The sequence below is a fragment of the Eptatretus burgeri genome, chromosome 13 (assembly GCF_056783735.1).
Source record: "Eptatretus burgeri isolate ZD-2024b chromosome 13, Ebu_testis_v1, whole genome shotgun sequence".
Taxonomy (NCBI): domain Eukaryota; kingdom Metazoa; phylum Chordata; class Myxini; order Myxiniformes; family Myxinidae; genus Eptatretus; species Eptatretus burgeri.
The window spans coordinates 50,767,562-50,780,460 of record NC_140973.1 but is presented as its reverse complement, the minus strand read 5'-3'; the positions used below and the strand labels follow the sequence as shown (position 1 = coordinate 50,780,460).

Genomic DNA, 12,899 nt, shown 5'->3' with positions numbered 1-12,899 from the left:
GCATAACTCGAGGTTCTTGGTCGTGACAAGAAGGCGATTTGTGCTCCACAGTGTTCAAGTATATTATTCAATCTAAATAAAATAGATTGCAAAGGTCGTATAAAAAATTATTTCTGGGATTTTCCACCATTTTACCACCCGATCTAACACATCACTTTATAGTTATTCGTGCCTATTGTTTGAGTCCTTTATAACATCCTTAAAAACAGTAAGTTTCCTGTTTGGAATGATTTTCAAATTTGTTTAACTGCCAACAGGTAAATATAGTAAAAAAAAAAAAAAACCCGTGTCTGAAAGAAGATGTTCAGTTTAGCATTTTTAATATTAAATCGGCCAAGCCAAGAAATGAACGATACCCTTTAGAATTACTGGTCCACTGGACCAAATTCTCATTGCTGAAAGGGATCGTTATACCATTGTTTATGTGGAGATGCGTTCCCGACAGCGTTATTTCTGATGCATGAATGATGTATGAGGGCTTCATTGGGGGTATCGCTTATATAATACAGATGGAAAAGGTCTAATAATTTATATTCTAATATCAATATGTACGTACGAACATCACTAACAAAAATGCATTGCCGTTGCTCCGACTCTGCTCCTTGAAGGAGTTAATTTTATTTGAATTCATGAAGTGGTGGACTGGGCAGAAACTTTTTATCTTCGCTGCATTGTTCCCTCCATCAGCTAAGGTGGATGGAGTTTGTTTTCGTCCGTCCGTCCGTCTGTCTGTGAGCATGATATCTCAAAAAGTTATCGATGTATTCAGACAAAATTAGGTGGTCGGGTTGAGTTTGTGACACGGAGAAATTGATTCGATTTTGGTGAAGATCTGGATCTGGATACTATAATTGAAGTGATTCTCACAATTGAGAGATAGGGCCGAAAACAATATATAGCATGATGTCTCATAAAGTTGTGGACAGGTTGGGTGTGTGACATGACGAATTGATGAGATTTTGGTGATGATCTGGATCCAGATCCGAGAATTTTTTTTCTTTATCCAAATTGATTCTTCACCATTGAGAGATGGGGGGCAAAAACGATATACAGGATAGCATGATATCTCAAAATGTTGTGGACAGATTCAGCTGAAACTTGGTGGGTGGACAGATTGGATGTGTTCCAAGCACAAATTGATTAGACTTGCAAGTTGCCCATTCCCGCACGGGTCTGAGATGAAGGCGGCATTCATGCAGATATGTCTTCTGTCATAGAGCCGGAAAACTGGGAGTAATAATTTCGCATTTGTTGCCACATCTGATTTCAATTTAAATGCTCTAAATGCTCCATTTGAAATTGTTTGTTCAATTATATGTAACTTTTTGATGCCTACAGTACATAATAAATATTTGTATTGGTGTCAAAGCCAATGACCAATTGCAAACGAACAGTCGGATTTTGGTGAGGATCTGGATCCAGATACTTGAATTTCTAAAGTGATTTTTCACCATTGGGCCAAAACGATATACAGTATAGCACAATTTCAAAACATTGTGGACGGATTATTACAAAGCTTGGTAGATGAGTTGGGTTGGTGACGAGAAGCCAATTCGATTTTGGTTAACGTCCGGATGCAGGTCTGCCTATCGGTGAGCTACAAATCGTAAACTTCATCCTGGCAGATGTATGCGCTCTACTGAGTGCCGTTCTCTTTTTATAATTGTTCTAATCTGCTATATAAATGGCAGTCCTTCTGTCTGTCTGTGTCTGTCTGTCTGTTTGTTTGTAACCAATAAGCTCCTAGACCAGTGAACCGATCTTGATGAAACTTTACACACATATAGACCTAGCATTCAGCTCCAGGATGCGCTAAGTGGCTTTCCAGAAAAATGAAAAAATATATATTTAAAAAATAATATATATTAAAAAAAAAAAACCTTTCGAATAGTGCGTCGGCGTATTAATCGTAACAAAAGGATTCATGGTTAAAAACGCTAGGGTTTTTTGAAATACAAAATGTTCGTATTCGTTGACTTTTTAAACATACACATTCTCCTCCTGTTATTTGAATTATTGAACTGCACGTGCACTGCAACAGCTAACTGCTGATAGATCTGCTCATGAAAGAGCCAGGCAAGCGGAGTCAGCTGCAGAGAGCGAGAGCGAGTCGTCTTACTGCTGATATATCTGCTCATAAACAAGCCAGGCAAGCAGAGTCTGCTGCAGAGAGAGGGCATCGCCTAACTGCAAATAGAGCGTCACAGCGATGGGTGAGAGAAGCACAAAACTCACGTTCCAGCTTTCTTGGTCCGGGTTTTGGCAAGACATCAAGGACAGTTGCCATTGCTGCTAGAAACATTGAATGGCTCAAGGCCGCCTTCAACTATGACCTCTCTGAGGATTACGGCAGCATGAGGAATGAGGAAAGCCTTCCTTCCATAAATCTGAGGAATAAAAGAAGCCTTCCTAATTTTCTCCATACAACTAATGCCTCAGTCTAACTAGCGTGAGGAAAATAGGGGAAATTTCCCGGGTATGGCTAGTGGTCGATATAGCTAAGTCTAGCACGTGGTCCACTTCCAACTGATGCTCACCCACCTCGATCCTCCTTAACACTTTCACGTCATATCTAAAGTGATGCTTTTCCTTGACACTTTTTTTTCCAGCACTAATACTTGCAGTCCTCTTTGCAGACATTATGGGAGGAAAATGCTCACAAAAGCGCACGGAAAATATGGTACAGAGACAGACAGACAGACACAGACAGAGAGACAGATACGAAGGTGGAGTAAGCAGCGCTGATTGGCTCTAAATGTGTGTGTACAGCACAAACAATGATGGCGGTGGGTGCATTTACTCGGTGAGCGTTACGTGTTATGGATTTTCTTCATTTTTCTTTTTGTAAGATTTTTTTTTTTTCCTCCTGGACAAACAGCGTTATAACGAATCGGCATTCTTCAAGGCAGCGTTAAGTGAGGTATACCTGTATAAACACATTCGACTGCAATAAAGTTATTTTTATTTTTTATTTTTTCTAGAATGTCAACACAGTAGCTGGGAAACTTTTTGAATGCATCAAAATACACCGTATTCTAATAATTATAAGGTGTTCATCTGTGGCATTAATTTTGTTGCTTCCTCAGCAGATGTATGTTGTGTATCTTTTGACATACGTTGAAATGTTTTGCAAATGTATCTTGCTACATGGTTTTCCACTTCAACACAACAGTATCGAAAGCAAGCACGAAGTGACCATTCTTGGTGGCCTGAATGAGTTCGTCGTCAAGTTTTACGGTCCTTCTGGCAGTAAGTTCCTGTGGCATTGTTTGACATTCTCTTTCCTTAAATTTTCTGCCAACTCTAATTGCTTCTCTTTATAACAGAATCCCTAGTTTTCTAATGGATTGTTTTTATGTCGATGAATGAATTAATAAGCCTTTCTTTTCAAGGAAACATCATTTATTGGTTTCCAATAGGTTCCCTTGAAATCTTCCCATTTGTTGCCACCTGTGATTCATTCATTCATTCATTCATTCATTCATTTGTGTACAGCTCGTGGCTGCTGGTTGCATCATTTCTGGGTGAACGGCTGTGGTGTTGATGCATCCTGAGCCCCCCTGTTTACTTCCCTGTGATTTTGGGCAGGAATTTGGAATTTGTTCTGGGTACTAGCAACAAGTTGCATGCTTCACTGAAAGACCTCTTTGGATCTTTAACATCCACCAGCAGAAAATGCTGGCAGACGGGTCCCCGACTCAACGTCCCTTCCAATAGATGGAACACTTTAATCAATTCCCTGCCTGTGTAACACCAGCACGACAGTACATAGTCCAGCTGGGAATTGAACCTAGAGTAGACAGCTCAAAGGTCAGTGTGCTACCTCTGAGCTATCTTGCCATCTCTACCTATGATGCAAGCATGGCATGGTCGGCATCTTGTATTTGTTTCATATTATGTGCTTTGCAATCGTTTCACTCTTTGTTGTACTCTTAAGTGGATAACAGTCTCGTGTTTTCATTGCCTTTCTTAGGCCAACTGCTTATCTCCTTTTTTATTTTGAGGTGTATTGTTGGTAGGTGATGGCATCATGATGAATACATTTCGATTCCCATCTCCCATGACAGTGTGTAGATACATGTAACATGATAATGTACAAGGTCTTGACGTCATGATAAATACATATGACTGGGTAGTCTGACCAGCTGTTACCACTTTTGAGAGCATTAACACTTGTCCCATTTTTATTCTGTTCATTTATAATGCATGTTTAGCCCCCAAAAACATTATAAATTCCTATATATATATATATATATATATATATATATATATATATATATATATATATATATATATATATATATATATATATATATATATATATATATATATATATATATATATATATATATATATATATATATATATATATATATATATATATACATACATACATACATACATACATACATACATACATACATACATACATACATACATACATACATACATACATACATACATACACAACTCTGGAAAAAAATAAGAGACCACTCCAATTTTTTTTTTAAATCAGCATCTCTACATGTATGGCAGCCATTACATTCCAGTGTCTGTTGAATTCCAATACAGGCACACCTCATTCTACTTAGTGAGGTACTGATTGGGTGATCACCTGAACCGAATCTTATTTTACAAGGAAAAGTACAAAAAAACCACTGCTGTGGTCATCACTATCTTGCAATAGGACCAGCTGGATGGCAAAAACAGTGCTAGTAGTACCTCAAAAGTTATTGGAATCAAAAAAATAACTATTGACCATGCCAAAAGAGTTGAAAAGAAAAGTTTTGAGTAAGGAAAAGAAGGGTTCAATTCTGGGGCTTTACTGGCAGAGGAATACAGTGAGCGTCACGTTGCTTCCATCCTTAAAATTTCAGACGGCAGTTCAGAAGAACAAGGTCAAGCAGCAGACATTGGGAACAACAAAGCTACAGACTGGCAGAGGGAGAAAACGACTTTCCACTGACTGGGATGACCGCCAACTCATTCAAATGTCACTCAACAACCGCAGGATGACATCAAGTGACCGACAAAAAGAATGGCAAATGGCAGCTGGGGTGAAGTGCACGGAGAGGACGGTTCGAAACAGGCTCCTTGGGGCAGGGCTGAAGCCGTGCAAAGCTAGAAAAAAAGCCCTTCATCAATGAGAAGCAAAGAAGAGCCAGGCTGATGTTTGCAAAAGACCATAATGATTGGACCGTAAAGGACTGGAGTAAGGTCATCTTCTCTGATGAGTCCAATTTTCAGCTTTGCCCAACACCTGGTCGTCTAATGGTTAGACGGAGACCTGGAGAGGCCTACAGGCCACAGTGTCTTGCACCCACTGTGAAATTTGATGGAGGATCGTTGATGATCTGGGGGTGCTTCAGCAAGGCTGGAATCAGGCAGATTTGTCTTTGTGAAGAACTCATGAATCAAGCCACGTACAAGGTTGTCCTGGAAGAACACTTGCTTCCTTCTACTCTGACAATGTTCCCCAACTCTGAGGATTGGTTTTTCCAGCAGGACAATGCTCCATGCCACACATCCAGGTCAATCAAGGTGTGGATGGAGGGCCATCAGATCAAGACCCTGTCATGGCCAGCCCAATCTCCAGACCTGAACCCCATTGAAAACCTCTGGAATGTGATCAAGAGGAAGATGGATGGTCACAAGCCATCAAACAAATCCAAGCTGCTTGAATTTTTGCGCCAGGAGTGGCATAAAGTCACCCAACAGCAATGTGAAAGACTCGTGGAGAGCATGCCAAGACGCATGAAAGCTGTGATGGAAAATCAGGGTTATTCCACAAAATATTGATTCCCAAACTCTTCCGAAGTTAAAACATTAGTATTGTGTTGTTTAAAAATGAGTATGACCTTGTTTGGTTTGTATTATTAACCTCCGCCATCTTCGAAGATGGATGGAGGTTACTGTTTTCACCCCTTTCTGTTTGTTTGTTAACCTCCGCCATCTTCGAAGATGGGTGGAGGTTCCTGTTTTTTCACCCCTTTAGTTTGTTTGTTTTTTGTTTGTTTGTTTGTTTGTGAACAGTATTACGGAAAAACTCCTCGACGGATTTCGACGAAACTTGGTGGGGGGGTTAGGTATGGTCCAAGGATCATGCCATTAAATTTAGGATTTGGTCCCCCCCCCCAAAAAAAAGAAATAGAGAAAATTTTTTTTTTGCATTTTTGCATGTTTTAAGTGATTTCCAACCCCCCCCCCCCAAAAAAAAAATTGTTACCCCCCCCCCCAAAATTGTTAGAGAAATTTTATTTTTTTGGCATTTCTACATGTTTTAAGTGATTTCCACCCCCCAAAAAAAATTGTTACCCCCCCAAAAAACAGAATTTTTTTTTTGCATTTCTACATGTTTTAAGTGATTTCCAACCCCCCAAAAAAATTGTTATCCCCCCCCCAAAAAAAATTGGAGAAATTTTTTTTTGCATTTGTACATATTTTAAGTGATTTCCACCCCCCCCCACCCAAAAAGTTTGAGAAAATTTTTTTTGCATTTCTACATGTTTTAAGTGATTTCCAAGCCCCCCAAAAAATTTAGAGAAAAAAAAATTTTTGCAACTTTTTTTTCAACAAAATTTCGATTTTTTTTTTCTTTTTTTTTGCATTTTTATATGTTTTAAGTGATTTCCAACCCTCCCCCCCCAAAAAAAAATGTTGGAGAAAAGAACTATAACTGTCAGCACTGTTGACATCATATTTAATGAACCAGTATGTGCCCGTAAAAAATAATAATAATAATAAATAAACAACACATTCCGTTTCTTCGCTCTCACGTGCCCGTGCGTGCGTGACCTGGAAGTTCGATATTATTCGCAGTTACGATTATTCGCAATTTATTTTTAATACCCAATTATTCAATTAGCGCCAACGTATTTTACCTTTTCGCAATGTCGTGGCAAGGAAAAACAAAAAGAGAAGAGAAGAGAGAGAAAAAATTTACTTCCTGGTTTGGAGCATATCAGCACTCTGATGTTCCCGAAATTTATACACCGTCTCGTATGAAAACGATCATAACTTGGGCCATTGTGTTTATCTATAAATGCGCATAAGAAATCGAGAAATTATTGGAATACACGAAGTCATCACTCTCCGGAAGCCCGTACGTTGTAACCCGTAATGGGGAACGTGGCTGTGCTTCCCTTCCCCATCGGCCACGCCCATGCAACAACGTGTCTTCCCATTGGTTTGGTAAATAAATGGCCATAACTTGGGAAGCACTTGTCCGATTAATATCAAACCTTGAAAAGGCACATCCTCAGGTCCCCAGCAATATACCTGGCAAGTTTCAATTAGATCAGACCAGAGGTTGTCGAGAAACAGCGGACACGCACGCACGCACGCACGCACGCACGCACACACACACACACACACACACACACACACACACACACACACACACACACACACACACACACACACACACACACACACACACACTGCTGGAATTATAGATAGATAAGATACAAGGTTCACTTGAGTGACCCAGCAGTATTGGCGGTGGAGGTTTTGCACTCTCCCGAGTGCTCCCCCTCTAGTTTGTTTGTGTGTTTGTTTGTTTGTGAACAGTATTACGGAAAAACTCCTCGACGGATTTCGACGAAACTTGGTGGGGGGGGGGGTTAGGTATGGTCCAAGCATCATGCCATTAAATTTTCGACTTGGTTCCCCCCCCCCGCAAAAAAAAAATTTAGAGAAAAATTTTTTTTTTTTGCATTTCCACATGTTTTAAGTGACTTCCAACCCCCCCCAAATTGTTTGAGGAAAAAAAATTTTTGCAACTTTTTTTTCAACAAAATATCGATTTCTTTTTTTTGCATTTCTACATATTTTAAATGATTTCCAACCCCCCGCCCCAAAAAAAAATGTTGGAGAGAAGAACTATAACTGTCAGCACTGTTGACATCATATTTCATTAATAAGATATAAGGTTCACTTGAGTGACCTAGCAGTATTGGCGGCGGAGGTTTTGCACTCTCCCGAGTGCTCCCCCTCTAGTTTGAGGTCTGAAAACACTGAATCTTTGTTGTTATTTTGACCAGTTGTCATTTTCTGCAAATAAATGCTCAAAATGACTTTTTTATTCGGAATTTGGGAGAAATGTTGTCAGTTGTTTATAGAATAAAACAAAAATGTTCATTTTACTCAAACACGTACCTATAAATAGGAAAACCAGAAAAACTAATTTTGCAGTGGTCTCTTAATTTTTTCCAGAGCTGTATATATATATATATATATATATATATATATATATATATATATATATATATATATATATATATATATATATATATATATATATATATATATTATGACAAATCAGTTCAACTGGAAATCATAGGTGTACGAGCAACAACCAATTCACAAAGCGTCAACACACCACTGAACAAAATCCGTGTATAAGGATTTGGCAGACCTGCTCCATTTTGTTATGCTCTTTCAATTTCTTGGAATCCTTTTTACCCTTTTTTTCTTTCCTTTTTTTTTATAATTTTTTTTTTCTCCTCCCAACATCGATCCACAGAATTATGAATCTATTTTGATTTTTGTGCCAAATTTTCAAAAGCACCCTCTGCCTGCTCGACCGTAATTGCTCCCACGTCCAACCCCTCACCCCTCCTTGAAGGACAGACGTAAACGACCCGCCTATGGTCGGGTGATTTGAAAACATGTACAGCAAGATGTCTACTTTGTCTGCCATTATTGTGGCCATCAAAAAAGACAACAATGCATCACCCACGTGTCTGCATAGACCCTGCCCGTGGCAATATCACATGACTTTGTCTATAGCTTAGAGGTGTGAGGGTTCAGGGATCCCCATATGCTATCTTGAACATGAAAAGACTTCATTAAGTTTTGGTGACATGGGCATGATCGTCCAAATGTCTTTTTTGCTTGTCTACACAGTTTTTTTTTTTGTTTGTTTTCTCACAACATTTTACTCCTTTTCAAATCTTACATTAATGATCAATGCCAGCCAAAGATGTTGCCTTCTCTCACAGCGCCATACGAGGGAGGAGTCTGGAAGGTCCGTGTAGATCTACCTGAGAAGTACCCCTTTAAGTCGCCATCGATAGGTAAGATATCCATTCAGCAGTATTGTCGTGTAACATAATTATGCAATTATTATTTATTATTATTTTTTTCTTTCCTTGAGCCTCACAGTGCATGCAGACAGTGTGCATCTGAATTGATTTGGGAGGAATTTATGTGGTTCAATTCAAGATGTTCAACATTGTTTGAAATTATTTGCTTGCAGATGTGATGCTTATTGGCCAAATTGAGTGGTTGCTCTCATCCTTGCAGCTGAGAAATCACTCAACCCCAAAGACTTTTAACTTCATCTTCTGCCGGAATGATTATTTAAAGGATTTTTGTTTCCCTCCCAGATGTGTTGTGAAGAAGATTGTGTGTACACTCTTGCCGTGTTTTCTTTTTTCTTTAAGTATCACCAGTATAGTTTGTATAAAAGTACACAATGTGCATTCGCAATAAATTCCACCTCAACTTTTGATGGTCAGTACTTTGATCATCTAATAACTAACTCATGAGACTTTGGTCTTGTAAGTTACAAAAGGGACAATTGGTCAATGGTGCAAAATGGAAAATGCGGACAGATGTTCTATTTAGCAATTACTAGTGCGGGCCCGTAGGTGCGTAAACGACGACTGGAATGGGGCATTTTCACCCTCACCCCTCTCTCGCCCCTCCTCTCTCGCCCCCTCCTCTCTCCCTCTCTTTCATGCCAGTACCCTCTCTCGTGGGTGAGGCGTGCCAGTATGTGCAGCTTCGTTCCTTCGCTCTCGTAAACGACGACTGGATTGGGGCATTTTTTTCAATTAGATCGGACCAACCGTATCATAAATGGCCATAACTTGGGAAACATACTCAGGTCCCTAGCATCAATTGTGACGTCATATCAAACAAAGAAGAAGAATTGTGACGCCCCTCTCTCTCGCCCCCCCCTCCTCTCTCCCCCCTAGTCGTGCCCCTCCTCTCTCCCCCTAGTCGTGCCCCTCCTCTCTCCCCCTCCTCTCTTGCCCCTCTCTCTTGCCCCCACTCTCACCCCCTCCTCTCATGCCCCCTCCGCTCCCCCTCTCTTGAATTGTGACGCCCCTCTCTCTTGCCCCCTCTCTCTTGCCCCTCTCTCTTGCCCCCTCTCTCTCTCCCCTCTCTCTCGCTCCCCTCTCTCTCGCTCGCCTCTCTCTCGCTCGCCTCTCTCTCGCTCGCCTCTCTCTCGCTCGCCTCTCTCTCGCTCGCCTCTCTCTCGCTCGCCTCTCTCTCGCTCGCCTCTCTCTCGCTCGCCTCTCTCTCGCTCGCCTCTCTCTCGCTCGCCTCTCTCTCGCTCGCCTCTCTCTCGCTCGCCTCTCTCTCGCTCGCCTCTCTCTCGCTCGCCTCCCTCTCGCTCGCCTCCCTCTCGCTCGCCTCCCTCTCGCTCGCCTCCCTCTCGCTCGCCTCTCTCTCGCTCGCCTCTCTCTCGCTCGCCTCTCTCTCGCTCCCCTCTCTCTCGCTCCCCTCTCTCTCGCTCCCCTCTCTCTCGCTCCCCTCTCTCTCGCTCCCCTCTCTCTCGCTCCCCTCTCTCTCGCTCCCCTCTCTCTCGCTCCCCTCTCTCTCGCTCCCCTCTCTCTCGCTCCCTCTCTCTCGCTCCCCTCTCTCTCGCTCCCTCTCTCTCGCTCCTCTCTCTCGCTCCCTCTCTCTCTCGCTCCCCCCTCTCTCGCTCCCCCTCTCTCGCTCCCCCCTCTCTCGCCCTCCCTCTCTCGCCCCCTCCTCTCTCGCCCCTCTCTTTGTAAATGTATTCACAAATGTCTACCAAGCACAACAATTAATTCAAACCTTGGGAAAAAACAGCTTTCAAACCCTTGGGAAACAGCTGTTTCCCTTTGGAAAATTCAAACCTTGGGATTAATTAATAACTTGAACAATTAATTTAAACCTTGGGAAACACTTGCGAAACAGCTGAAACGGATGAAGAACAATATCAAACCTTGAAAAGGCAAATACTCAGGTCCCCAGCGTCGATTGTGACGTCATACCAAACGAAGAAGAATTGTGACGTCAATCGTGCAAAAAAAATAATAATAATAAATAAACATTAATTGTGACGTCATAGCACCATGTCTTGTCATTGGTGGACAGATAAATGGCCGTAACTTGGGAACCGCTTATCTGATTAATATCAAACCTTGAAAAGGCACATCCGCGGGTCTCCAGCAATATTCCTGGCAAGTTTCAATCAGATTGGACTGTCAGTCGTGCAAAAAAATAAATAATAATAATAATAAATAAACATTAATTGTGACGTCATTCATGATGTCATAGCACCGTGTCTTGTCATTGGTCGACAGATAAATGGCCGTAACTTGGGAACCGCTCGTCCGATTGATATCAAACCTCGAAAAGGCACATCTGCGGGGCCCCGGCAATATTCCTGGCAAGTTTCAATCCGATCAAACCGGCGGTCGTCGAGAAACTGCGGTCACATACACACATATACACACATATACACACATATACACACACACACACACACACACACACACACACACACACACACACACACACACACACACACACACACACACACACACCTGGAATTATAGATAGATTGCTAAATAACATTTGTCTTGGCCGTATCCTTATTCTGCACTCTTCCATGTTTTCTATATCTATTGTTTTTACTTAATTTTTAGGTCAGCTCGCTGACCTAATATAACTTTATAACTGCTGACCTAATATAATAGTCCAGAGATGATGATTGTCAATTTCAGACATAAAGTCGCCTGCCAGCAGGTGGCGTCATTGGAACGATGACGGCAAACGTCGCCCAATGTCGAATCAAGAATTGGTGATATGTGGACCCCGAACAATAAAACCATCATCACACTTGAACCCGTTGAGATCCCATTTTCATTTATGCTGAGGTGTTGGAGTATATGAAGGGGTATTCTGACATGAAAAAAATCGGGATCATCGGTTTGGCTGGGGGGCGGGGGCCCAAGGTCAAGGGCGCCCCAAACTATAACTTTTTGAATTACTGTTTCGGAGTGATTTTACTTTACGCGATTTGAAAGATCTCGCTTTTATGAGCATTTTGATACCAAGATCATCCAAATCGGACCACTACAACCTGTGATATGGCCACTGGAAGATTGCGGGTCAACCGGGGCACCCAAATTTGGGGGGGGGGGGTTAAAATGTGCCCTGATGGGCCCCCAGGTCTGAAAATTGCCACATAATGTTTTACCGTGGATACAAACACTTGCACAAAAAAAGAGTGAAATCTGAGACGATGTGTCAAAATTTCGCTGAAAAATGTATACACTTGACATTGAACGCCCCAGTCGCTGAGGTTGATTAACACTCGGTTGCATCAAGCTTTGTGAAAATTGAATGTTTATATCCTCGGTCTGTGTGGAATGCATTGCATTGCTTCCATGAGCTTCCATCCGTTTCCATGCCATATAACGAGACTCTTAAGTTCTAGGTGATTTCTGTTTTCACTTTTGGGACCTTCTGGTGGAGCTATATGTTTAATGAAGATAATTTTCATGCAAATCCGCTCAGAAACACACTTTTCATGAGGAAAATATATTCAATTCAAATAACCGTGAGACTCTGGAAGGGACACCATATGCTTTCAACGGAAAGCATGTGGTGTCCCTTCCAGAGTCATGTGGTGTCCCTTTTCAAGGCTTCACCTCGTAACCTGTCCTCCTGGGGGACTGCTTATTCGTAGCATCTGTGAGATTAATGTTTATATTTTAGATTGTTTGGGGATGTGCTGTACAAGTATCTGAAAGAATTCCGGTGAAAAAACGGACGTTTTAAGATTTTGTTCAGGCATTTCATCCGATGGCGAGCTGGCTGGTCGGGCTGGCTGGTCAGCAGACGTGCAGGCA

The 12,899-nt window shown here is 41.6% G+C and overlaps 1 protein-coding gene across 5 annotated transcripts in view; it reads left to right on the top strand.

The window, feature by feature from the left end:
- The window catches only part of UBE2H (ubiquitin conjugating enzyme E2 H), an 81,235-nt gene that overhangs the window by 15,940 nt on the left and 52,396 nt on the right, over positions 1 to 12,899 (top strand). For 2 of the 5 annotated variants that reach the window (XM_085850643.1, XM_085850642.1), the window contains exons 2-3: positions 3,173 to 3,249; positions 9,003 to 9,077. In XM_085850643.1, coding sequence (XP_085706769.1) covers positions 3,173 to 3,249; positions 9,003 to 9,077 — 152 coding nt within the window. Of the gene's footprint in view, positions 1 to 2,609; positions 2,804 to 3,172; positions 3,250 to 9,002; positions 9,078 to 12,899 lie in introns of those variants that run through there. The other 3 variants (XM_085850644.1, XM_085850641.1, XM_085850645.1) reach the window with 3 other exon arrangements.